The sequence below is a fragment of the Phyllobates terribilis genome, unplaced genomic scaffold, assembly GCF_046119375.1.
Source record: "Phyllobates terribilis strain yellow unplaced genomic scaffold, ASM4611937v1 Scaffold_17__1_contigs__length_24005725, whole genome shotgun sequence".
NCBI classification, from domain to species: domain Eukaryota; kingdom Metazoa; phylum Chordata; class Amphibia; order Anura; family Dendrobatidae; genus Phyllobates; species Phyllobates terribilis.
The window spans coordinates 21,462,074-21,489,811 of NW_027362777.1; the positions used below are offsets into that span (position 1 = coordinate 21,462,074).

The 27,738-nt window shown below is 46.9% G+C and overlaps 3 protein-coding genes across 4 annotated transcripts in view; 1 reads left to right on the plus strand and 2 right to left on the minus strand.

The window, feature by feature from the left end:
- The window catches only part of LOC141176132 (uncharacterized), a 725,229-nt gene that overhangs the window by 656,241 nt on the left and 41,250 nt on the right, over positions 1-27,738 (plus strand). The gene's annotated exons all lie outside the window — the stretch shown is intronic.
- Positions 1,288-2,383, minus strand: LOC141176165 (uncharacterized; the record flags this gene model as incomplete). The annotated part of the gene is made up of 1 exon (XM_073660161.1): positions 1,288-2,383. A coding segment is annotated over one exon (843 nt), but the record flags the coding sequence as incomplete, so codon positions are not given.
- On the minus strand, positions 2,382-26,755 carry LOC141176143 (uncharacterized). Its single transcript, XM_073660142.1, has 7 exons — positions 26,696-26,755; positions 22,711-22,845; positions 22,402-22,581; positions 22,188-22,311; positions 22,007-22,104; positions 21,718-21,808; positions 2,382-3,069 (listed from the first exon to the last, which is right to left on the minus strand). The coding sequence occupies exons 2-7, from the start codon at positions 22,786-22,788 to the stop codon at positions 2,384-2,386; spliced, it is 1,257 nt and encodes a 418-aa protein (XP_073516243.1). The 5' UTR covers positions 22,789-22,845; positions 26,696-26,755; the 3' UTR covers positions 2,382-2,383.

A 27,738-nucleotide genomic window follows, 5' to 3' on the forward strand; every position in this document is an offset into this window, starting at 1 on the left:
CCCCAGACCTTCACTTGAACTGCAACTTGAGCTCTGACAACATGCCAAAAATCCACCCTGTGACCAAAGCCTTGATTATCAAGAGGCTGGAGACCAGATCCACTGCAGAGGCGGCTGGCACCTTTAATGTGTCTCAGCGTCAAGTACAAAGAATTAAAAAAAGATTTGAAGAGACTGAAGATGTGTTTGACAAGCCCAGGTCAGGCAGACCCCGTAAGACAACTGCACAGGATGAACGTTAATTGGTTAGAAATCCAAAGCAAGCCCCTCTTCCACTGCAGCAGAGCTCCAACAGGCCTGGTCACCTCAAGTCCCTGTGTCAACTAGAACAGTTTGTAGGATTCTGTCTCGAAATAGCCTCCATGGTCGAATCAGTGCCCAGAAGCCAGCACTAAACAAAAGACAAATAAAAAACCATGAGGCATTTGCAAAGTCCCACAGCCTGCTAAACAAATGGACGCTGGAAAAGTGGCAGAAGGTGGATTTCTCTGATGAATGTTCAGTGGAATTACACCACAGCCGCCGCAAATACTGCAGGAGCCCTACTTGAGCCCGTATGGATCCAAAATACACCCAGAAAGATCATGGTCTGGGGTTACATTCAGTATGGGGGGGTGCGAAACATGTGCAAGGTGGAAGGCAATATCAATAGCCTAAAATATCAAGAAGTATTAGCTACCTCTTACATTCCAAATCATAAAAGGGGTCAAATTCTGCAGCAGGATGATGCTCCATCTCATACATCCATCTCTACAACAAAGTTCCTCCAGGCAAAAAAGATCAAGGTGCTCAAGGACTGGCCAGCCCAGTCACCAGACATGAACATCATTTAGCAAGTTTGGGGTAGGATAAAAGAGGAAGCTTGGAAGACAAAACCAAAGAATCTAGATGAACTCTGGGAGGCATGTAAGACTGCATTCTCTGCTATTCCTGATGACGTCATTAATAAATTGTATGAATCATTGTTGAACCGCATGGATGCAGTCCTTCAAGCTCATGGAAGTCACACAAAATATTAAATATGACTCTAATAGCACCACAACTTCATTCATCAATGTTATGCAACATATATTTTTATTTTAAGATAATTATTTGCTTGAATATCACATTACTTTCTGTGGGCGACAAAACTTTGGTCTTGCCAAAATCTGACCATTCGGTGTTCATTAAATGATCAATATTTCACCATTGATGCCAATCTATTTTCTTAACCGAAACCAAATTTGGGAGGGTTTCAGCTTTCAAAAGAGTAATTTATAAAACCAATGGATGAATTTAACGTCAGGTTATAATCTTTTATTTACATAACATGGATAAGCGACATAACTTCTGTCAGGGAGTGTATATGAATGTATTTTAGTTTCTCACTCAGGGTTTTCATATTTTACTTTATACTTTCCTTTCCCCTGGTTGACAGCGTGTTGTGGCCTCCCCTCTGGTTCCTCAGGAGGTACAAAAAACTCCTCAATGGCCTATTAAGAGAGTTAGGTCCGTGGCGTTTTTAGTTGTGCAGCTAGGGCCTTTATAATCTGTACAGAGACTAGTTGGGTGTAGTTGCGGCATTCTTCTCTTTGTGGGTTCTCCGGTGGCTATCAAGATTTGCTTTCTGGTTAAAACATTTCCCACATTTTGAACATGAAAATGGCTTCTCCCCTGTGTGAGCTCTCTGATGTTTGATAAGATTTGATTTCTTTGCAAAACATTTCCCACATACTGAACATGAAAATGGCTTCTCTCCTGTGTGAGTTCTCTGATGTTCGATAAGCGTTGATTTCGCTGTAAAACAGTTCCCACATTCTGAACATGAAAATGGCTTCTCCCCTGTGTGAGTTCTCTGATGTTTGAGAAGATTTGATTTCTGTACAAAACATTTCCCACATTCTGAACATGAAAATGGCTTCTCCCCTGTGTGAATTATCTGATGTTTTATAAGATTTGATTTCTTTGCAAAATATTTCCCACATTCTGAACATGAAAATGGCTTCTCCCCTGTGTGAGTTCTCTGATGTTCCATAAGTGTTGATTGCTCTGTAAAACAGTTCCCACATTCTGAACATGAAAAATGCTTCTCCCCTGTGTGAGTTCTCTGATGTGCAATAAGTTTTGATTTCTGTACAAAACATTTCTCACATTCTGAACATGAAAATGGCTTCAACCCTGTGTGGGTTCTCTGGTGTGTAATAAGATTTGATTTCTCTGTAAAGCAGTTCCCACATTCGGAACATGAAAATGGCTTCTCCCCTGTGTGAGTTCTCTGATGGCTGATAAGATTTGATTGATTTGCAAAACATTTCCCACATTCTGAACATGAAAATGGCTTCTCCCCTGTGTGAGTTCTCTGATGTGCAATAAGATATGTTTTCTCTGTAAAGCAGTTCCCACATTATGAACATGAAAATGGCTTCTCCCCTGTGTGAGTTCTCTGATGTCTGATAAAAGTTAATTTCTTTATAAAACATTTCCCACATTCTGAACATGAAAATGGCTTCTCCCCTGTGTGAGTTCTCTGATGTGCAATAAGATTTGATTTCGCTGTAAAGCAGTTTCCACATTCTGAACATGAAAATGGCTTCTCCCCTGTGTGAGTTCTCTGATGTCTGATGAAAGTTGATTTCTTTGTAAAACATTTCCCACATTCTGAACAGGAAAATGGCTTCTCCCCTGTGTGAGTTCTCAGGTGCCTAACAAAATCTGATTTCTGATTAAAACATCTCCCACACTTGGAACAAGAAAATCTATTCTTCGCTTTGTGAATTTTTTCATGTTTAAGAAAAGACTTTTTGAGGGGAAAACTATTTCCATATTCTGAACGTGAAAATGGCTTCTTTGCTTTAGTAGCAATTTGTTTTTTAATGCTTATTTTGCGACTTTGATTTTCCTTAGTAGTCGGTAATGAATCAGAAGACAGGACCTGTTTCATAGGATCAGATGACAGATCTTTGCTGTGAAGGGATGATGGTATATCTGGAGTAATGGCATTCATTTCAATTGTATCCTGTGGGATCTCAAAATTATCTGATTTGAAAATTGAAGATGTCAGGTGTCCCTCTGATCTCCTGGTACAGACATCTGCCAATAATAAAACCAATTATTATTTTTTAATAAAAATCCTTGTAATTATATATTTTTGAACATTTCTACTTAAACTGTCCGTAAAAATGGGAAGTTATGCAAAAAAATCTAATTATTCACCAAGACAATGACAGTTCACAGTCTAATAGAAAACCTCATAGGATGAACCAGAAGAGTGTAGTGTTCAACTGTTTATTCATTCTGCCTCCCAAATATGGAATAAGAAGCCACCAATGTTATGTAGGTGAAAATAATACCAATAAAAACTTCTACTCGCAAAAAAACAAGTCACCACTCAGGTCCATCATCTGTTAATGGAAAAACAGAGGTTTCCACATTATTAGTGGCTCAAAGGCTCTTGAAAAGCAACATGGCTTCCATAAACCAATCCAGCAAAATCTTACCTCTCAAAGTGAAATCTCCCCCTCATTCTGAGCCTTGCAGTGCGCCCAAACCACATTTAGCTTCCATGTATTTGGCATTACTATAGTGAGAAGAACCCACTTAATTTACGGTGTGTGTCTCCTGGAGCACAATCTGGTCACTATGTGTTGGGTTATAAAATGACAAATGTGCAATTTTCACTCTACAAGATCCACTGCGTGCTAATTTCAGGAAAGTGGCTTTGGAGTCAAAATAGTCACTTGTCCTATAGATTAATTCACTGAGGAATATAATTTCCAAAATGGAGCCACTTTATGGTGATTTCTACTGCTCTGGTTTTCTGCCATTTTGTCATATAAGGGCTTCTGCAAATGGTGGGTCCCATCTCCTCTGGGATCTCCTACTGCAACATGTGCTTCTGTCACCAGGAGCCATCTTTTTCCTTGGGAGCCCCATGACAGCACCATACGAGAGAGTAGGATCCACCCCTATTACCCGACAGGAAGCCCTGAGCACAAAATAAAAAGGCAACTCCCACTTCCTCCTTCAATGTGGTTTTATATCCTCAAGGATGTAGAAGCCTGGAGCTCACGGCAGGAGCAGCCGTGAATCATGGAACACCAGTGAATCATGGAACATCAGTGAATCATGAAACACCATGCTGTGTTCTATAGCAACCTCTAGTGAGTGGCAATAAGCAGGGGCCCAGTTGGTCGCTGAAATGATAACATCAGTCTGGAAGAATCTAAATTTAATGATTCCGTACCTACCTACGTTTGTTTGGCCTAGGCCTCATGGCTTGCGTATTGAGCTTCACGGCTAGGCCTCATGGCTTGCGTATTGAGCCTCACTGCTAGTGTGTCACCCTGGCCTGGATGCCACAAATATATTAAAGCTGTGTCTGAGAGCAAGGGGGAGGTTCTCTAGGCAGGGGAACATTAGCATGCAATGCCTCCCGTCTCAGGCCAGTAGGGGGAGCTGGCTGCCCCTATAAAAGCTGGTACTGGGGGCAGGGTTAGGGAGAACCGGATGACCTGTCTCAGGACTGAGACGTGTCCCAGAGCAGAGCAGGGACAGAAAGTTGTATTGCACCTAAGAGGAAGTGTGGCAGGAGGAGAGCCACAAGCCAGAGACAAGAGGAGAAGTGAGCCTGTCTTGGCAGATAGAGGACTTAATCTACCAGACTTTGGTGTCTGAGGCTGGGAGGATTCCACATCCCCAGCAGATAACCAGTTCGCACCGGACTGTATATTCCTTGGCCTAAGAAGCCTGGAGGCCCTGCCACAACAGAAGGGACCAGCAAAGCCGTACAAGGCTGGGAGCAGAAAGGAACCCACGTCGCAGGCCATACAGGCGAGAATACACGGAGAGCTCGGAAACGTGGGCTGTTACCCTATAAGGAGGAGATAGCCAGAAGGAGCACAGAAAGCACGGTAGGCCTACACCCTCACCCTGACCAGGGCCAATTTCCCCGTTTCTCTCAGACATCCAGGTCCCCTCCTAGCCGGGACTGTTTGTGGGTCAATTTACCTGTTCTAGTAAAGACCCTGGACTGCAACCTGTTGTCTGTGTGCTCCTTGCTCCTCCAGCACTATCAGCACTGGGACTCTCACTACCATCACTCCCAACATCCACTACACTGCCCTGGGGCCGCACTCTTCCCGTGGGAAGTCACACCATCCCAGCTGCATACATCATCAGCCCCAGCGGTCTGCCTTGCAGCGGCGGTTCCTAATGACCGCAAATCCACGGGTGGCGTAGTCGGATAATATCAACAGCACATAACGGACTACCACTGGCCTGACCACCCTGAGCCACGGAACCGAGTTGCCACTACTACTCCCACCGTTTCCCTATTGTCCGGATCCGAGTGCCCCACGGCCCAGGGGGCGAGTCAGCTTTGGCGTAGTCGGCAGGATTGCAACCAACCCGCCACAAACGGGTATTGCGTGCCTGAAAAAGACTTTGCACTTACCTGAAAAGAGGTTTCCCGCCGTCCTGAGCCGTTTCCCGCCATTTCCAGCCATCTCCCGCCATCTTCCATCGGTTCCCACCATCTTCAGCCGTTTTCCCGCCATCGGACGCCATCTTCTGTACGCCGCACGGGAAGAAGAGGGGCGTGGACGTCCAAACCGCGCGAGATCCGAAGCTCCGCCCCACGCACCGACGCTGCGCAAGGTCCTGGAAGGGAGAGAGAGCGACGCTGACGTCATCAGGATGCGACACAAGGTCCTCGTCCAGAGCAGCAGCAGCGGAGCCGCGGCCTACAGAAGAGGATCGTCGGAAGGTAGGCCACGCTTAACTAGGGGGGAGGAAGATGTCGGACACAGAGGCACCCATTACCACCAACGCGGCTGCAGCAGCGGTGATGACCTTTTCCCTGCCCTACATCCCTGGAGCGACCTGGCTGCCCAAGTACTCAGGGGAGCCCCATGCCCTAACTGACTTTAAGGAAAGGCTGTACAGTTTGTTCCAGGTTTACCCCCTGACAGAGGAACAGAAGGTTAGCATATTAACAGGGCAGTTAACTGGCGCAGCCCAAAGGGAGGTAAAGTCATGGCCCGCTGAGGAGAAAAGAACCGTGAAGGGTATTCTGGCCCGGCTGCGGGGTACCTTTGACACACGTACCTAAGCTGAAATTAAAATGAGGTTCTATGGATGTAAGCAGCGGGCACAGGACAGCATCAGAGACTATGCCCTAAATTTGCAGGAAGCCCTAAGGGCCATCCAACAAACTGACCCTGGCAGTGTGCAGGAAACGGATAGACTACTAACAGAACAATTCATAGAAGGTCTGCTGTCCAGCGCCCACAGGGCCCAACTGCGCCTCATATTCTTTCAGAACCCTGATCTGACCTTTGCCCAATTTAAGGACAGGACCATAAGGGTGCTCCGTGAACCTGCAACCAGTGGCGCTATAAACCCCCGGCCCCCTGCTCTCACCTACCACCAGGAGGGGCGCCCTCCTCTATGGACCCCGTGGGGGCTGATGCACAGGCCCTGAACCAAGCCCCGTCGAAAGACCTGCACCACCAAGTCCAGGAGCTGACCAGGAGCGTCGCGGCATTGACCAGGACCGTCCAGGCGTTGCAAGTGGACCCGTCAAGACCCATCGAGCTGGCTTCAAGTCCGGAGGATGTCCCGTGGCGTCGACAGAGGAGGATCCCGTCGTTCCGAGGGAGGCCCACAGACCCCTACGCAGAGGATGGACAGCCCATTTGCCGTCGATGAAACCAGCCCGGACACATTTCCAGGTACTGTAATTTAAACGGGTCCAACCTGGGGCAGAGGGCCAACCCCCAGGCATAAGATCACCAGGCCCTTATAATTGGCATGATAAGTACGCTGGGGGGCGCCCGGTTTTACTCGTGGTGCTGGACGGTATCCCCATGAGTGCCTTGCTGGATACTGGGTCACAAGTAACCACTATCCCTTATGTACTTTTTAAGCAGTATTGGACTGATGCTGATATCACACGGTATCCAGACAGTAACTTGAGCATCATCGCCAGTAATGGCTTACCCGTGCCGCAGATGGGGTTCAAGGAGATGACCATTAAAATTGGTAAAGTTGAACTACCGGCACAGGGAGTGATTATTGTGGAAATTGACCGTCGTGAAAGTCACCCTAAAATAACTGTGGGTACTAACGTGATTGAAAATTGTCTTTCAGAGGTAATTGTAATTCTACAACAGGTGGCGGTGAATGCTTGTTCCAGCCAACAGAGAGTCCTCAACAAGGAGATAAAAGCCCTGATGAGACGGCAGCAGGTAGAACTTTCTGGTTGTGAGATCGGTAGCGTAAGACTGAGTGACCCATTCCCCATTTCCATGCCTCCGAAAAGTGAAATGATGATCTGATGTCGGACTGCAATCGGGTTGAGAAGTAGAGACAACCAAGCCATGGTAGAACCCGCATACTCGGACAGCAGGCCCACCATTTTGACAGCCCGGGGGGTGGTTGATGTCCGTCATAGGAGGGTGCCCGTCCGCATCCTCAACATTGGTGAGAGGGAAGTACACTTACCCAGGTACGCTACACTCGCCAAACTGTTTGTTGTCGAACACAAAGCTATCAGGGCCGTGGAACCCTTGCCTCCATCTCCACAGGCGGAGGGTAACGGCTCCCAGAAACAAAAGGAGGACTGGTGCCAGAAACTCCATGTGGGTGCTGACTCCACTCCCCTGCACAAAAAACAAGGAGTCTACCGGGTGGTACAGGAGTACGAGAGAGTCTTTAGTAAACACCCGCTAGACTTTGGCAGAGTAAAGGGGATAGAACACCACATCCCCACAGGGAGCCACCCACCGATAAAAGAAAGACACAGACCTGTACCCCCTGCACATTATCAGAACGCAAAGGGCATGCTAAGAGAAATGAAAGAAGCTGGGGTCATTACAGATAGCTGTAGCCCCTGGGCAGCCCCCTTGGTTCTGGTGAAAAAGAAAGATGGCACCATGAGAATGTGCGTAGACTATAGACAAATCAACCGTATCACCCATAAAGACGCATACCCGCTGCCTTGAATAGAGGAGTCTTTAGCCGCACTAAAATCAGCTAACTTCTTTTCTACTTTGGACCTTACTAGCGGGTACTGGCAGGTTCCTGTGGCAGAGGCTGACAAGGAGAATACCGCCTTCACCACCCCGATGGGACTGAGTGAGTTCAACTGTATGCCCTTCGGGCTCTGCAACGCACCAGGGACCTTCCAGAGGCTGATGGAATGCTGTCTAGGGCACCGAAACTTCGAGACGGTCCTCCTTTACCTGGACGACGTGATCGTCTATTCGAAGACCTACGAGGACCATCTGAAGCACCTGGCCGAGGTGTTCGAAGCCCTGGCAGGCTATGGCCTGAAGGTGAAACCATCGAAGTGTCACCTGCTGAAACCAAAGGTCCAGTACCTAGGGCACGTGGTAAGTGCGGAAGGAGTAGCCCCCGACCCTGACAAGGTCACGGCAATCAAGAGCTGACCAAGCCCCTCGAACATCAAAGAGGTGAGACAGTTTCTCGGGTTGGTAGGCTACTACCGAAGGTTCATCCCCGGGTTCACTAAGATGGCAGCTCCTATGCAGGACCTCCTGATCGGACAGTCTAAGTCCAGGAGCCAAAAGCCTCCCTTCAAGTGGGATAAACCGGAAGAGGAGTCCTTCCGCCAGTTGAAGATGGCCCTCACGGGGGATGAGATCCTGGCCTACCCTGATTATGGCCAGCCTTTTATTCTCCACACGGACGCCAGTAATGTGGGACTGGGAGCCGTACTGTCCCAAAACCAACAGGGCAGATAAAGGGTGATCGCGTACGCCAGCCGGAAGCTGAGGCCCACCGAGAGGAACCCGGAGAATTACAGTTCCTTCAAGCTAGAATTCTTGGCAGTGGTGTGGGCCGTAACGGAACGCTTCAAGCATTACATGGCCTCCGCAAAGTTCACCGTGTACACGGACAACAACCCGTTGACACACCTGGACAATGTAAGACTGGGTGCCCTAGAACAGCGGTGGATGGCCCGTCTCTCCAACTATGACTTTGTGATCAAGTACTGGGCCGGCAAAACCAATGCCAACGCTGACGCCCTATCGAGGAAGCCTCACTTACCTGAAGGTGACGAAGACCCAGAAGAGCTGGAGGAGATAGAACTCCCCGCGTTTCACCGGTATGGAGCCGCTCAATACTCCCACCGCGTGAAGGAGGAGGATCTAACAACCGTGACGATCAATCCCCTACCTCACCACAGCTGGGCTGAGACCCAAGATAGTGACCCTGCCATCCGCCTGGTGAAAGATCTGCTGACCCAGGAAGACGCCCGCATGGATCCGGATGCTCCAGAGGAAGCTAAGCAGCTATGGAAGGAGAAGAGCAAGCTGTTCCTCTACGAAGGCAAGTTGTGCAGAAGGATTGTCAACCACCGGACGCACGAGCTGACCTGGCAAGTCGTGGTTCCAAGGCGGGATGCAGCTATGGTCCTGGGGGCTTACCATGACAGAGCGGGGCACTTCGGTTGGAAGAAACTGGAGTTCCTGCTAAGAGGACGGTTCCTTTGGGTCAGCATGAGAGGAGCTGTGGAGAAGTGGTGCAGAGACTGTGGCCCTTGTCACCTAAGGAGGAAGGACCGCACCAGCCAGAAGACACCCTTGAGGCCCATCGTCACCACGCAGCCTCTTGAGCTGGTAGCTCTAGACCACGTCAAGTTGGCTCCAAGTCGGTCAGGGTACATCTACGCCCTGACAATCGTGGACCACTATTCCCGTTTTCTCGTGGTGGTCCCGGTAAAAGACTTGACAGCCCAAACAGCGGCCAGAGCCTTCCAGCAATACTTCTGTCGTCCACACGGGTATCCGGAACAGGTCCTGAGAGACCAGGGTCCAGCGTTCGAGGCTGAAATCTTCCAAGAGTTCTGCAACCTCTATGGCTGTAAGAAGATTTGTACAATGCCTTACCACCCCCAAACCAACGGGATGTGTGAGAAGATGAACAATATAGTCATTGATCTGCTGAAGACGTTGCCCCTGGAGGAACGCAGCCTGTGGCCAGAAAAACTGCCGGACCTAGTAGACCTATACAACAATATCCCTGTGAATGCTACAAACTGCACCCCGGCTTACCTGATGCGAGCCAGACCAGGTAAGCTGCCCGTAGACCTGGAGATGGGAGTCCTAACGCCTGAGGACACCTCCCTGGATGCAGACTGGGATACAGAAAGGCAACTGCTGTACAAGAAGGTACAGGAGAGTGTGGAGAGGAGCCTGGCCCAGGTGAGAGAAAGGCAAGAAAGACTCTTCAACCAACACGCCCTTGCTGGTCCCCTAGAACCTGGTGAGCAGGTCCTGAAGTGGAAGAGAAGGCTACATAAGTTGGACGACCAGTGGGAAAGGGAACCCTACACCGTACTGCAGTCTGACCATGACAACCCAAAGGTGTGCGTAATCACCAAGGACGGAGGAGAAACCACTAGTGTTGTCTCCAGGGACCACCTCAAAAGATGCCCCGAGCAACTCCGTAGTGCAGAAGAGGATCAGAGTGACCTTGAACCCGCAGAGGACAAGGAAGAAATGATCAGCACCGTTCTCGGAGAGTTCCCTCAGTCCTGGACTCGCATAAATGATGCCATAGTGGTACCCGTCCTGCATTTCCTGCAACCGGCACAGCAACAACCAACACCAGAGCCGGAAGGTGAAGAGGAGCAAGCAGTTCCAGAGGCAGAAGAGCCTGTACCAGCAGCCCAGGAGAGTCAACGCTCTGCTGACAGTGAGCCTGCCATGCCTGCGGTAAGCCAAAGGACCCGCAGACAGCTGCCTGCCCTACCTGTACACCCAGCTGGTAGCTGTACCCCTAACGCTAGTGGGGAAAGCCAGGTTGGTCCACCACCAGACAGTGGGCTACGTAGGTCAACCAGGAGCACAAAGGGGCAGATACCCGCTCGCTGGAAAATATAGAGCGCGCTAAGATTGTAAATGACCCTGTTGCCAAATATTGAATTGTTTGCAAAGTTACATGCATGTTTGGTAATTCTGTGTTTCAGTTTCTTGCAGCTACCGTAAGGACTCAAAGGTTATGGACTTTTTATAACCGGGACCTTGTATGGACTGCGTTCGGAGCCTAGCCCAGGAATGAACTAAGACTGTAAAGGACTTGGGGTAGGACAGACCCCCACCTGGTTAAGGCTCCCCGTTGTGCTGGTGATATGGACACCCGGTCACAGGCCACACTGTGACCTTAAGAACTCAATCTGTGCGTCGTCTGTCTGTTAATGTTTTATGGTTATGCATATTGTCTTTGTTTATTGTTTAGTCCCGGAGTACTAAATTTCACTAGGGGGGAATGTGTCACCCTGGCCTGGATGCCACAAATATATTAAAGCTGTGTCTGAGAGCAAGGGGGAGGTTCTCTAGTCAGGGGAACATTAGCATGCAATGCATCCTGTCTCAGGCCAGTAGGGGGAGCTGGCTGCCCCTATAAAAGCTGGTACTGGGGGCAGGGTTAGGGAGAACCGAATGACCTGTCTCAGGACTGAGACGTGTCCCAGAGCAGAGCAGGGACAGAAAGTTGTATTGCACCTAAGAGGAAGTGTGGCAGGAGGAGAGCCACAAGCCAGAGACAAGAGGCGAAGTGAGCCTGTCTTGGCAGATAGAGGACTTAATCTACCAGACTTTGGTGTCTGAGGCTGGGAGGATTCCACATCCCCCAGCAGATAACCAGTTCGCAGGGGACTGTATATTCCTTGGCCTAAGAAGCCTGGAGGCCCTGCCACAACAGAAGGGACCAGCAAAGCCGTACAAGGCTGGGAGCAGAAAGGAACCCACGTCGCAGGCCATACAGGCGAGAATACACGGAGAGCTCGGAAACGTGGGCTGTTACCCTATAAGGAGGAGATAGCCAGAAGGAGCACAGAAAGCACGGTAGGCCTACACCCTCACCCTGACCAGGGCCAATTTCCCCGTTGCTCTAAGACATCCAGGTCCCCTCCTAGCCGGGACTGTTTGTGGGTCAATTTACCTGTTCTAGTAAAGACCCTGGACTGCAACCTGTTGTCTGTGTGCTCCTTGCTCCTCCAGCACTATCAGCACTGGGACTCTCACTACCATCACTCCCAACATCCACTACACTGCCCTGGGGCCGCACTCTTCCCGTGGGAAGTCACACCATCCCAGCTGCATACATCATCAGCCCCAGCGGTTAGCCTTGCAGCGGCGGTTCCTAATGACCGCAAATCCACGGGTGGCGTAGTCGGATAAAATCAACAGCACATAACGGACTACCACTGGCCTGACCACCCTGAGCCACGGAACCGGGTTGCCACTACTACTCCCACCGTTTCCCTATTGTCCGGATCCGAGTGCCCCACGGCCCAGGGGGCGAGTCACTAGGCCTCATGGCTTGCGTATTAAGCCTCACGGCTAGGCCTCATGGCTTGCGTATTGAGCCTCACGGCTAGGCCTCATGGCTTGCGTATTGAGCCTCACGGCTAGGCCTCATGGCTTGCGTATTGAGCCTCACGGCTAGGCCTCATGGCTTGCGTATTGAGCCTCACGGCTAGGCCTCATGGCTTGTGTATTGAGCCTCACGGCTAGGCCTCATGGCTTGCGTATTGAGCCTCAAAGCTAGGCCTCATGGCTTGCGTATTGAGCCTCAAAGCTAGGCATCATGGCTTGCGTATTGAGCCTCAAGGCTAGGCCTCATGGCTTGCGTATTGAGCCTCATGGCTAGGCCTCATGGTTTGCGTATTGAGCCTCACGGCTAGGCCTCATGGCTTGCGTATTGAGCCTCACGGCTAGGCCTCATGGCTTGCGTATTGAGCCTCACGGCTAGGCCTCATGGCTTGCGTATTGAGCCTCACAGCTAGGCCTCATGGCTTGCGTACTGAGCCTCACGGCTAGGCCTCATGGCTTGCGTATTGAGCCTTACGGCTAGGCCTCATGGCTTGCGTATTGAGCCTCACGGCTAGGCCTCGTGGCTTGCGTATTGAGCCTCATGGCTTGCGTATTGAGCCTCATGGCTTGTGTATTGAGCCTCACGGCTAGGCCTGATGGCTTGCGTATTGAGCCTCGTGGCTTGCGTATTGAGCCTCATGGCTTGCGTATTGAGCCTCACGGCTAGGCCTGATGGCTTGCGTATTGAGCCTCGTGGCTTGCGTATTGAGCCTCAGGGCTTGCGTATTGAGCCTCAGGGCTTGCGTATTGAGCCTCACGGCTAGGCCTCGTGGCTTGCGTATTGAGCCTCATGGCTTGTGTATTGAGCCTCACGGCTAGGGCTCGTGGCTTGCGTATTGAGCCTCGTGGCTTGCGTATTGAGCCTCAGGGCTAGGCCTCATGCCAATTCAGGTGTGGGTTTATGTCTAACGTTGGCCTGTCTGAAGGTTTTTTCAGACCGCTTCATAGTTGTGGAAAAACCTGCCACGTTAGGTCTAGAATTTTCCTCAGCTGTCTGCCTCACAGGGGGTTGCCCGATTAGCCAGGCAACTTGGGGCCTGTAGATCTGTTTCACTAAGGTCTCAAAGCTTCACTACCCTTTACTAGCAATATTACTGATATTGGTAAGGAAGGTTTCTAGTCGATGCCCTCGGTCTGGGGTGATTCTATTAAATACAGTCCAAAGGATAGCTGCTGAGTCCAGATTCAGTCAATCCCTCATACTTGGATAGCATATTGAAATAGTCTGCATTTAACATTTGTGTCCCAGTGGTCTTCTTGGTAAAGGTGTGAATGGGGGCGCTAAAAGAATAATAACAATTTAAGTCCAGTTGATCTTCACAATCTAGGATCATTAGTAACGTAACATAGGTTGAATAAAGACCTAGGTCCATAAAGTTCAGCCCTTTCCTATTTTAGGTGCTGGAATCGCCTTTCTTCCACCCGTAATGAGTGCCCCTGGTCCTTCGTATGGTTATTGAAGGGAATAAGTCATGTGCTAGTCCTTTGTACTGACCACACATATATTTATAGATGTAAATGAGATCCCCTCTGAGGAGTCGTTTTTCTAAGCTAAACAAGCTCAACTTTTTCAACCTCTCATCATATGAGAGGCCTCAATCTCTTTAGATGAACTGGCTGATAAACATCTACAGCTCAGTCCCCCCCCCTCCTCCTGCGCTAAGCTTAAAAGAAACCACTATAAGTCCACTTAAAACTCCTACCTAGAGTCTTCGAATGACCTTTTGGACGTTAAGTGATTAAACTCTCTATACCAAATAGGAAATGGTAGGAGGAGCTGCGAGTTGTACTCACCGGTGGGGGGCTGAAAATCCAACATTTGCCCCAATCTACCCTCCTGGTTTAGAGTGATAGGAAACTTGATCGTGCCAAGAGGGCGGCACTATACCGGTCTGACCTCTTAAGGGAGGTATGAGTTGGTTGATAGACCACCAATTGCCTCAATCTACCCTCCTGGTATGGAATGGTAAGATGAACTTGATTGTGCCAAGTAAGGCAGCACTATACCGATCGGCCTTCCTAAGGGAAGTGCGAGCTGGACTCACCGGTATCGATGGTTGATAAACAAAACATTGCCTCAATCTACCCTCCTGATTCGGAATGGTAAGATAAACTTGATTGTATTGAGTTGGCCAGCACTACCGGTCTGCCCTACTAAGGGAGGTAGGAGTTGGACTCGCCGTTATGGGACTGACGAACCGGTAAATATCCCAGTCCATCCTCCTAATGGAGTTGCCCGACAGACACGATTATACCGGATCTGGTAAAATTATTTCAAGACCAGTGTATTCTCCCAGTTAGAAGTGCAGATGGACTAATTGGAAACTAAGTCAATGGAGCCATATTACACTATGTATTCTTGGGATTAAAGTCATAAACTGGTAGACTCAACTAAGTGGCGAGTTGGTTAAATATTCAGTCAGTGCGCTCTTGGAGTGATAAGACGGCAGCGCTGCAATAAACCTATAAAAGGAGGAATCAGTGGATGAGTTAAAATGTCCCCGTACCCGTGAGACTCCTGTGGTGAAGGAGAAGCATCTTTGCAAGTTAAGACAAATGCGTTCACACTGAGGTAAGACCGTTCTGATTATTACTCAAGCACAGGATGATACGTACTTATGGTACATGTTTAACGCGACGGGATGCTAATACCTTAGCTTAAGACCATCTGAGATTTGACCAATACCATAAGAGATCTAGATCTCTTTCTGAATGAGTTGCTTTGGAAAAAAAAAAAAAAGTGTATCAGAGGTGATGGTTATCACTCGGTTTACTTAGTTTCTTTGCTTGAAAACTAAACTATTTGGCATTTGAAGTACTTTAATCTAACAATCTCCATGGTTGGATTATAAAGTTGCTGAATTGATGCTATTATAGGAGAATAGCGTAAATACGATCATCCCTGCATGAACGGTGGATTGTGACTTTTCTTTTGGAATAGCTTAGATTTGTGTCTTACCCTTTCTAGGTACTTGGCTAGATTGTGGTAGCCAGAAACTCCCCAGGATGGAAATCTCGAACTATAAGTGTCCGTTCAGCTTAAATACATTTCTTAGGGGAACTTAACGTTACACCTTAAGGGATATAGAGTACTAAATATTTCTGCTGGTTTTGAAATCCCCATTTTGGCAATCTGGGATGCTCTATCTACTCTTGATAGCATAGAGTTGAGTAGTTTTGAACGATTATGTGATCATTGACCCTAAAAAAGATTCTTATGGCCCAGATCTTGGCCTTACGTGGGGCCTTCAATTGAAAATGCCAAAAATATTAAGGTAGAAACCCTAGTCAAAGCCTAGTTAAGGTTACCAGGTTCCCTGAATCAATTAACTTCTGCTTCTATTACACGCCGAGTCTTAGCACCAGTTCTTATATACTTCAGTTGTTGGTTAGTTGATTTAATGAAAACAGAATATCTAATCAAATCTAAATCAAATCAAATCAATATCTAATCAAATCAAAAGATATTCAACCATGTATATAAGTGAGGTCTCTAAATATAGACCTTTCTCTGGGAGATAAAGAGGACAGAGTGTTGTAAAAATCCTGTTTACTCTTTTGGCGCTTTTGGTTTAAGCTCCAAATCGATAGACATTATGTTGATTGTGAATTTTTTAGATATCATTCAATCTTGAAGCACTATCTGTTAAACTAGGATATTCTGGGTATCTTTCTTCAGGTGTAAGATCCTACAGGGGTGCTCCCTCCCTATTGAAGGACTCCGTTGCTATGGTCTCTCGTATGGTGCTGTTATGGCGGAGGGAAAAACGATATTTACTCACCGGTAATTTGATTTTCCTGAAACCCATGACAGCACCCTAATTTTCCCTCCCTCTGACTTTTGGCTGATGGTTCTTAGTCTTCTCTTCTCACAATGAAGAATGTGCTTGAGTGAATGTATAAATAAAAATGATGATGAATTGGGTGACTCTTACTTGACTCCTGGAAACCACATTGAAGGAGGAAGTGGGAGTTGCCTTTTTATTTTTCGCTCATGGCTTCCTGTCCAGTAATAGGGGCGGATACTACACTCTTGTATGGTGCTGTCATGGGTTTCAGGAAAAAAAAATTACCGGTAAGTAATTACCATTTATTCATTCTGCAAGCAGTGCTGGTGATGGAAGAGACGTCGGAAGAACAAGCTCTGGGTGGCGCTGGCTCTGTCCAGCCAATAATAGCCCCAGCCCCCCCGAGGAAGCCAGACATGGCGAAACTTGTTGGGGTGGCTATGTATATATTTTCGGTAGCACTAGGGAACCTGTGTATGTCCTAGTAAATAATGTGATCAACTAATCTATGAACTGCAGACATAAAGGAAAACTATAATGAATATAATGAGCTCATGATATCAGATGTATTCTAATACTATACAGTTTCTAGAGACTTAATATCAGAGTAAGGGCACAGACAAACTAGTGTAGTTTTAATTTACTTCTTTACCACATTTTAGTAAAGCAGTAATAAAAGAGATTTTTTTATACACCCCTCAACCAGGGTTTTTTTTACCCTCTCGGTAATTTGTCAATATGCATATGACAGAAAATACCCAAAAGTGACAAAATTCTAAAAACTGCACCCCTCAAGGTGCTCAAAACTACATTCAAGAAGTTTAGTAACCGTCCAGGTGTTTCACAGGAATTAATGGAATGTGGAAGGAAATTTTTAGGCTTCCTCCAAAATTTGTTGTGCATGCTGATACTCCACGTGGGGGAAAACAACAGTTTGGGTGCATGGCAGGGCTCCGAAGAAAAGGATCGCCATTTGACTTTTTAAATGTAAAATTTGCTGGAATAATTAGCGGACGCCATGTCGCGATTGGAGAGCCCCTGATGTGCCTAAACAGTGGAAACACCCTACAAGTAACACCATTTTGGAACCTAGACCCCTCAAGGAACTTATCTAGAAGTATGGTGAGCTCCTTGAACCCCCATGTTCTTCACAGAAGTTTATAATGTTGAGCCGTGAAAATACAGAAAATCTAATTTTTCCCACAAAAATGTTTTTTTGCCACACATTTTGCTTCTTCACAAGGGTAACAAGAAAAATTGCACCACACAATTTCTTCTGCAATTTCTCCTGAGTACGCAGGTACCCCATATGTGGGAGAAACTACTGTTTGGGCGTACGACACAGCTCAGAAAGGAAGGAATGACGTTTCTTTGATGGAGTGGTCTGCGGGTGTCATGTCGTGTTTGGAGAGCCCCTGATGTGCCTGAACAGAGGAAAACCTCCACAAGTGAACCCATTTTGGAAACTATACCCCTTAAGGAATTTAGTTACCATATTATGTGGACTATATAATGCATTTTTTAACAAGAAAAAAACTCTTGTTTAAAAGTGTGTGCGTCTTATAGTTCAGAGGCGGCTTCCTGTGATGGAGTAGAAAGTGGATACCGCATCCTCCCCAATCACAGAAAGAGCTGTTGTCTATTCTTCTGCTCTGCACTGATCTATGTGACCGGTGAAGAGCAGGAGAGGAAGCTTACCAACAGAACAGAGGCTGCAGGAGCCAAGCAGCTGAAGGACCTTCTGCAACAGTAATTCCAAGACCTTTCAGGTCTGCGAGTGTCATGTCGCTTTTGGAGAACACCTGATTTGCCTAAACAAGTGACCTCTTTTTGGAAACCTGACCGCTCAGGGAACTTATCTAGATGTGTGGTGAGCACCTTGAAACCACAGGTGCTTCACAGAATTTTACAACGTTGATCTGTGAAAATGAAAAAAAGATATTTTTCCCACAAAAATGTTGTTTTAGCCCTAATTTTTTTCATTTTCACAAGGATAGCAGGATAAAATGGACCCCAAAATTTGTTGCGTAATTTCTCCTGAGTATGCTGATACCCCATATGTGGACGAAAACTACTTTTTAGGCACAGTGCAAAGCTCAGAAGGGAAAAAGTGCCATATTGGAGTTCAGATTTTGCTAGACTGGCTTGAGGGTGCCATATCACATTGGCAGAGCCCCTGAGGTGCCAGAACAATAGAACCTCCCCCATAAGAAACCCTATTTTACAAACTAAACCTCTCAATGAATTCATCTAGGGAAGCAGTGATCATATTGACACCACATGGGGGGTCACAGAATTTTATACTATTGGACAGTGAAGAAAAAATAATAACATTTTTCCCACTAAAATTTTGTTTTAGCCCTAGATTTTGCATTTTCACACTGGGAAATGGATAAAAATGGCACCAAAATTTATCCCACAATTTCTGCTCAATGTAGAAATACCCCATATGTGACTGTACATTACTGCTTAGCCACACAGCGAGACTCGGGAAGGACGGAGCAGGACTCCATATACAAAGCCCATAAGTGCTAGAAGAGCAGAATCCCCCCTCAAGTGACCCCATTTTGTAAAATATACCCCTTTGGGAATTTATCTACAGGTGTAGTGTAGATTTTCACTCCATGTTTTTTTTTTCCAGAAACAAGCAGCAGTGGATGTTGCTGAGTGAAAATTGCAAACTACCTTTGTAGTGACCAGTACGTTGTAGTGGCCAGTACGTTGTAGTGCCTGTATATTGTGCCTAGCTCATGCTTCTGGAGACATGCACCCGTTAATTAGGCCGACTCTCATCGCTACACAAATGCCAAACATATGGACGTTAACTGCGGTTTGGGCACACTGTGGTGCTCAGAAGGAAGTGGAGCATTTGCATTTGGGAGAGCAGAATTTGCTGAATTTCTTTTGAGGAGCAAGGAGCCATTTTCACTTTTCCAGAGCCTCTGTGCTACCAGTAACGTGGTTAGTCCCTCATTATATGGGAACTATTGGCAGTGAGACAACGTCGAACTAGTAGGAGACGCCCTCTAGTGGACGTGTTCATTATCAATGAATATAGGTGATACCATGGAAAAGAGAATATAGTTTCTCTTACTGGTGACAAATTAATAAATTAGAACTAGTGATGAGCGAGTATGTTCTGTTAACCCTTTCAGCGAGCATGCTTGGGCGATGGCCACTTGTTTTTCTTTACTTAGCTGCTTTTTTCTTGCCATGATACAAATTCTAACAGTCTATGCAGTAGGACTATCAGCTGTGTATCCATCTGACTTCTGCACAACACAACTGATGGTCCCAACCCCATTTATAAGGCAAGAAATGCCACTTATTAAACCTGAAAGGGCACACCTGTGAAGTGAAAACCATTTCCGGTGACTACCTCTTGAAGCTCATCAAGAGAATGCCAAGAGTGTGCAAAGCAGTCATCAAAGCAAAAGGTGGCTACTTTGAAGAACCTAGAATATAAGACATATTTTCAGTTGTTTCACACTTTTTTGTTAAGTATATAATTCCACATGTGTTAATTTATAGTTTTGATGCCTTCAGTGTGAATGTACAATTTTCATAGTCATGAAAATACAGAAAAATCTTTAAATGAGAAGGTGTGTCCAAACTTTTAGTCTGTACTGTATGTGTTTTGAGATACAGTATTTGCATGTCATTTTAGAGAGATTAATTTTCTCTCATTATCATGGTATTTATTTTGTATTCTTTATGTTGCAGAACGGCTTCTCCTTATTTTAATCACTGATCATCATCCTCCACGGCCCACAGGCTGATCCACTTACACCTGTTCACCTCCTGTGATATTTCCAGGCTTATTATTCTTTTGTCCTATAGTCCTGCACGGCGTCCATCCCTCATCCCACAGTGGAACGCAAACTCCCCTGTTCTGTAACGCACTCTACCCACTCAGTACACAGTCTTCTTGCTTGTGGAACGCAGGACGCAGCCTCTGACATGCACGTCCTGCACCGTGGAACGCACGTTCGCCCTCAGTTTCTCCAGTCACGCCTCCTATGCCTTCAGGCAATTGATAGCGGCACTCGACACGGCGTCACTTCCGGTGATGTCACTGCTATCCAGACACCGCCTCCTATCGCTTCAGTCCACTTCCAGGAACGTTACACCAGCGGTTCACTCTGATTGGTCTCCTGGGACATTAGGTCCCGCCCTCTGACCACATATACTAGGCTTTCTCCTCCCTTGACATGGCGACCTTTGGAACCAGCGGCGGATGCCACGTTTCACGCCTGTCATACTTCCTGCTCTCACTACTGGGTAGGTTTCTACATATATCTGCAGGTACCGATTGGATAATTCCCTATGAGGCTGATGTTCTTATAGCTGTTTGTCTCCCTAGATCCTGTCTTTCCACTGAGACACTGTGTCCTTCCTGCTTTCACCTTTAACTATATTCCTAGCAGTCTAGTAGGTCACACTTATTATTATTATGTGCTCTCTATTGTAATGTTATTGATTTTCAGATGATTATATGAATTTCAGAAATACCTTATGACAGTTTGTTTCTACTACCATATTTTTCGGACTTTAAGACGCACTTTTTTCCTCTAAAATTTTGGAGGAGGGGGGGGTGCGTCTTATAGTCCGATATACACTGTGGCTGTGGGTGGTGGGGGATGTGGGGGAAGTGACAGTGGCGGAGTAGCGGTGCGCAGGAGGCAACTGCCGCCTTCTGCAGCCTACATTGTGCCCACTACTAAAGAAAATTAATATTTACGGCTCCCCACGCCCATGGACGTGGGGAGCAGTGAATATTAAATTTTCCTTAATAACCGGCACACTGTGCCTGCAGCTCCTGGTAAGTATGGCACCCTGTATGTATGGCCTCTCTCATCCCGGTATGCATGGCCCCCTTCATCCTTGTATGTATGGCCCCCTCATCCAGGTATGCTTGGCACCCCCTGATCCCCCTCACGCGGCACAAAAAAAAAAATAAACTTTCATACTCACCTCCTCTCTCCTCCAGTGCTGTGTCACGCTATGTGCCTGAATAGTCACTGATCCCCACGCCGGGACTGTGTGCGTGGGGAGCAGTGACCATTCATTCTCCCTAATAGCGCGCACACTGTAGCCGCAGCGCGGCTCCTGCTGCGCTCAGAGTGACCGCTATTAAAGGCAATGAATATTCACCACCACTTAACAGGGCATCATGGCCACATTTTTTGCTTACATTTTTTTTTATTTTCCTCTTCTAAAACCTAAGTGCGTCTTATGGTCCGGTGAGTCTTATAGTCCGAAAAATACGGTACTTTTTATGCTTTTGTCTGATATATGTAGTTTTTAATTTTTTTGTCTTTATGCTGCAGTACACACTGATGAAGGTTTTAAGGACCAAAACAATAGTATCTGTGTTGGACTGCAATTAAATACATTAAAATAATGCCTGTCTGAGTGCCAAGATTCATTTGCTATTTGAATGGCTTTGACCCTACTTGTTCACCTATTCCAGCAGTGCTGCGGTTTTCTACACTATTATCTGAGATGAATCTGTAACTTCTCTGCATTTAGTGGTCACTACTCACCTGGGTAGTCATATGTAGGAATATCCTCTTTACACCGCTCATCACCCCTCACATATGTCTCTGTAGTATTAATATGAGTCAGATCTTCACCCTGAAACAAATATTGAAAGAGTCACAGACAGATGGAGAAGTCCCATCTATGATCAGCTCTAATCCTGCCATCTCCACCGTTCTCATTACACAAGTATAAAACATATAATACTGGTGGATAAAACAAGACTGAGCACAAGACCTTCACAGCTGTCTACACATCATAGGGGAGATCTCATGACACCTTTTCTCCATCTACCTGATGATCCTGAGGAACATTGGGATCTTCTTGTTTACAGTCCTGTGGAAGAAGAGGACGGGGACATCTCTCTGGTGTTGTCCTCTTACTGGATAGATCTGGAGGAAACACATAGAGGGACTGAATTCATTGTTTAAATACAGATAATTATAGGTCGTGTGTATTTAGTCCTGTCTATTACCTGGTGATGTGAGGGGCTGGGGAACCTCCATCATGACGTCCTTGTACAGATCTTTGTGTCCTTCTAAATACTCCCACTCCTCCATGGAGAAATAGACAGCGACATCCTGACATCTTATAGGAACCTGACACAGAAAATGATACCGTCATCCCCCCGATCCCTTCATAGTGTTACTGTATAATGTCCCAGCATTCCTCATTCCCAGCAGTGTCACCTCTCCAGTCAGCAGCTCAATCATCTTGTAGGTGAGTTCTAGGATCTTTTGATCATTGATGTCCTCATGTATCAGGGGGTGAGGTGGAGGCCCTGTGATTGGGCTCAGGGGTCTCCTCCATTCCTCAGACACAGGGTCCTGACAGCGCTCACTAGAGGTCTTCTTCACTACTGTGTAACCCTAGTTATGGAGAGACACATTAATAAATCTCACTACAGACATTTCCAGAGTCCTCACCTCTCCAGTTCTGTCCATCTGTTATTCCCATAGATAAGAATGATGTAATGTGACATCATCAGAATCTCTCACCTCTCCAGTAAGCTGGAAGAGGATCTCTAGGGTGAGGCGTAATATCCTCTCCGCCATCTTGTCCCTGTCCATATCCATGCTTAATGAATGAATCAGAAAAATTTTCTTATTTAGGGGATCCGATATTGTAGAGACCTGAATGAGAAGAACATGAGCCGATGTAAATTCATAAAAATCCTGAGTAATAATACAATCACTGGAGATAATAAAGGGAAACATATGAGATTTACTATTTTCTACTATTTAGTTTTCTTCTTTACATCTAGTAATAAAACCTATACAGTGCCTACAAGTAGTATTCAATCCCCTGCAGATTTAGCTGGTTTGATAAGATGCAAATAAGTTAGAGCCTTCAAACTGCAAATGAGAGTAGGTTTTATGAACAGAAGCATAAATCTTACAAACCAAAAAGTTATGTTGCTCAGTTGAATTTTTTTAAATTTTAAACATAAAAGTGTGGGTCAATTATTATACAACCCCTATGTTTAATATTTTGTGGAATAACCCTTGTTTGCAATTACAGCTAATAATCTTCTTTCATAAGACCTGATCAGGCCGGCACAGGTCTGTGGAGTTATCTTGGCCCACTCCTCCATGCAGATCTTCTCCAAGTTATCTAGGTTCTTTGGGTGTCTCATGTGGACTTTATTCTTGAGCTCCTTCCACAAGTTTTCAATTGGGTTAAGGTCAGGAGACTGACTAGGCCACTCCAACACCTTGACTTTTTCCCTCTTGAACCAGGCCTTGGTTTTCTTGGCTGTGTGCTTTGGGTCGTTGTCTTGTTGGAAGATGAAATTACGACCCATCTTAAGATCCTTGATGGAGGAGCGGAGGTTCTTGGCCAAAATCTCCAGGTAGGCTGTGCTATCCATCTTCCCATGGATGCGGACCAGATGGCCAGGCCCCTTGGCAGAGAAACAGCCCCACAGCATGATGCTGCCACCACCATGCTTGACTGTAGGGATGGTATTCTTGGGGTCGTATGCAGTGCCATCCAGTCTCCAAACGTCACGTGTGTGGTTGGCACCAAAGATCTCGATCTTGGTCTCCTCAGACCATAGAACCTTGAACCAGTCTGTCTCAGAGTCCTCCAAGTGATCATGAGCAAACTGTAGACGAGCCTTGACATGACGCTTTGAAAGTAAAGGTACCTTACGGGCTCGTCTGGAACGGAGACCATTGCGGTGGAGTACGTTACTTATGGTATTGACTGAAACCAATGTCCCCACTGCCATGAGATCTTCCCGGAGCTCCTTCCTTGTTGTCCTTGGGTTAGCCTTGACTCTTCGGACAAGTCTGGCCTCAGCACGGGAGGACACTTTCAAAGGCTGTCCTGGCCGTGGAAGGCTAACAGTAGTTCCATAAGCCTTCCACTTACGGATGATGCTCCCAACAGTGGAGACAGGTAGGCCCAACTCCTTGGAAAGGGTTTTGTACCCCTTGCCAGCCTTGTGACCCTCCACGATCTTGTCTCTGATGGCCTTGGATTGCTCCTTTGTCTTTCCCATGTTGACCATGTCTGAGTGCTGTTCACAAGTTTGGGGAGGGTCTTAAATAGTCAGAAAAGGCTGGCAAAAGAGATCTTTAATCCACACATGTGAAGCTCATTATTCTTGGTGCCTGAACTACTTCTTAATACTTTTGGGGGACCAAACAGAATTCTTGTGGTTTGAGGGGTTGAATAATAAATGACACTCTGAATTAACTTTTAACGTTTTTAAAAAAAAAAAAAAAAAAAAAAAATTTGCTGCAGTGCATTTCCCACTTCCAGGCTGATCTACAGTACAAATGTCACAATGCCAAGTTAATTCCGCATGTGTCAACCAGCTAAATCTGCAGGGGGTTGAATACTACTTGTAGGCACTGTATATTTTAGGCCACAGACAACAAGCAGTTTCTTCCTTGGAGTCTGTAGCTGAACACGTTTCTCATAGACTCATCTTCCTTATTGCTAATTCTCGTCTCATTTATCGACACTGGAATCGGCATTAACAATACTGCAGGAGATATTCATTACACGTGACATGAGAAATAACTACTTCATGATGAGGATGACATTTTGATCTTCAACTACGGCTCTAGAAACATATTTGGCCAGAGTCCTGTCACCCACTAGATCACTACCGGCCGTCTATATGAATGTTTCCCGTCTTCCCCGGACTGTCATCTTCTAACACGTTAGATCTCATGTCTTATTCACACACAGAAGTTTGAGACATTATAAAAGCTTGTTTGTAAGAACACCAACACAAGAGGTATTTGATGCCAAATTCTCCATATACAATGTATTTTTTTTCTCTGGATAGGATAGGAATTTTTTAGCATTTTCATGTAGGTTTCCATATATTATATGAAAAACACCCCCAAAAAATAAAATTGGGGATGGAGGTACTGTGGGAACATTATACAGTGTGTGGGTGGATGGCGGTACTAGGGGAACAGTATACTGTGTGTGGGGGCCAAGAAAGGGGCACTGTACTATGGGAGCAATACATGATTCATTCACAAAAACACCCTAAACATAACATTTTTAAAACCACCCCACAATTTGTGAATCTTCAGGATAAATCGCTTTCTAACCATTTTATTATTAAGCTAAAGTGTCTAAACAGACTTTCTTTCAAATCCATAAAGGGGCACTTTTCCGCGTTTGTCATTCAAGAACTGTTGGAGGATTATTAAAGATGATAGTTTTCCCACAAATTAGATGGGACACCTGTGGATATTGGTGGATTTTACCTGCTACATTTCTGTTGTGATTTACTCGGTAAAGTGCCCTTGTGTTAAAGGGGTTGTCCACTACTTTATATGATCCCCCAATGTATTCCCCCGGGGCCCATAAGTGTTTCTCAATACTTTGTGGTGCCTTTTCTGCCTGTGAGTGGCGCTATCACTGGCCGCTCACAGGCATCACGTGACCCCTGGCTGCAGTCAGCTCTGACATCCGCTCATGTCACGTCAAGTTCCGGCTGCAGAAGGTGGTACTCACTGATACGTTTCACGGTGGACGCTGGGCTGTGGCGTGGGTTACCCAGCACGTCACACCCGGCATCCACCGCACGCTCTTCCTCTCCTCATTCATTGGGAAAGCGAGCGGGGGATGCTGGGTGTGATGCACGGGGTAACCCCGCCCACAGCCCAGCATCCACCGCGAGGAGCGCGTCACTGATGTTAGTCTCACTTGATGTGACATCAGTGACGGGTCACGTGATGCCTCTGAGTGGCCAGCGGTAGTGCCGCAAGGAGGCAGAAAAGGCACCGCAAGGTATTTACAGAAACATTTCTGGGCTCCGGGGGGGGGTACGTTGGGGGGTTCATATAAAGTAGTGGACAAATTCTTTAAAGTGGACATTGGACAAACGTCACGATCAATTACAATCAGACTGAAGAAACAACACTCCTCTGTTCGGCTCTATGAGTCTAGGATGAAATCCACTGCGGCCGCTGCAAGAAAAGAATGAAGAAGAGCAGAAGTTTGGGGAGACCACCGTGGCCAGACATTTCCCGGAGATGGTGATAAAAGTTTTGATCTCCGATGGTCGGTGTTAGAAGAAACGACCGCAGCGGATTCACAATCACAACGCAGTAAACTTCTACAGAGACGTGTTCTGGATTTACTCCCTGGAATCACTTTCTCCCAAAGAGTTAAATGACGTCTGTAACTTTAATGTCTTTCTATGAAGCTTCTTCTCTGAACTTTATTCCTCTGTTGTCTGTCGGGGAGTTGTTTTCAAAAAAAATATTTTTGGGTGTTTTCTTTCTTTTAGTTTACTGGGTTAGTAATGGGGGTGCCTGATAGACTTCTCTGGGCTTCTGTCCTTCATCCTGCAGTCGTCTGAATGGATCTAATGTGGACGGGAACCAGCTAAGCCGCATTCTGTCCACAGCTGTTACCTCACTGTTCACACCACACAGAGACCCCAAAAGAGTCTCCGTGCTGAAGGGGTTAATGCCCCCTGCGCCCAGTAATGGGGTCTCCACATACCTCCACCTGCAGAGCCGCCACCACATATATAGCTGTTCTGTGCGCACAGGACCTGTGATGAGGTCACAGGAGGGGAGGAGTCAGGGGTCACATGATCAGGGGCCTCAGTGGATGCAGGACTCTGCTGTGCTGGTTGTCATGGTGCTGGATGAGCTGAAGTTTATGTGTGGGGTCAGGAGGGGTTTACAGTGTGGATGTAGCAGAGCCGCGTGTGTACGAGGTGTACGGAGCAGATCCGTGTGTGTACGAGGTGTACGGATCAGAGCCGTGTGTATACGAGGTGTACGGAGCGGAGCCGTGTGTGTACGAGGCGTACGGAGCAGAGCCGTGTGTGTACGGAGCAGAGCCGTGTGTGTACGAGGTGTACGTAGCAGAGCCACGTGTGTACAGATCGTGTGTGTATGGAGCCGTGTGTGTACAGAGCGGTGTATATATGGAGTTGTGTGTGTACGCTGTATACAGCTGTATACTCCCAGGTTCGGGCGGAGACACCACGGCTCTTTATTAGACGGGAGAAGAACTGACACTGGACATTCAATAAAACTGCGCTTGGGTCCTGTGGTACCTGCTATTCACAGGTACCACAGGACCCAAAAGGGGCATGGATGGACCTCTCCACAAGAGGCCCTCATTACACACAGACACCTCCACCCTTCCACCTCATACCACCAGAGGGAGCCTGTTAGGGATATATACTGGAGGGTGGAGTTAGTTAGTTAGTTAGTTAGTTAGTGAGCAGAGATTGTGCTCAGTGAAGAAGCAGCTTCTGTCAGCTGCTGTGCTGAGGGCAAGTGAAGGCCCAAAGCACGTGCTGAAGCCTGGGGCCTCGAGTGTGGCCGGAGGCAAGGAGAGAGAAGTGATAAGGGGGCAGAGGAGCATCTGAGGCTCACCCCAGAATACAAGCCAGACACTGGGTCCGTGCCTACAGGGTCCTCTACGCCCAGTAGGAACAACCGGTATGCCAGGAGGGTTCCAGACCCCTGGTCAACCTGAAGCTACAAAAATCTAAAGAACTAGGAACCACGAAGGCCCCAGCGTCCAGG

Coding starts and splice junctions, on each gene's coding strand:
- LOC141176143 (XM_073660142.1), bottom strand. CDS start 22,788: ATGGATATGGACAGGGACAAGATGGCGGAGAGGATATTACGCCTCACC. Junction 22,312..22,401: donor TTGAGCTGCTGACTGGAGAG/GTGACACTGCTG, acceptor TTTCTGTGTCAG/GTTCCTATAAGATGTCAGGA. Junction 21,809..22,006: donor ATGTTCCTCAGGATCATCAG/GTAGATGGAGAA, acceptor TATTTGTTTCAG/GGTGAAGATCTGACTCATAT.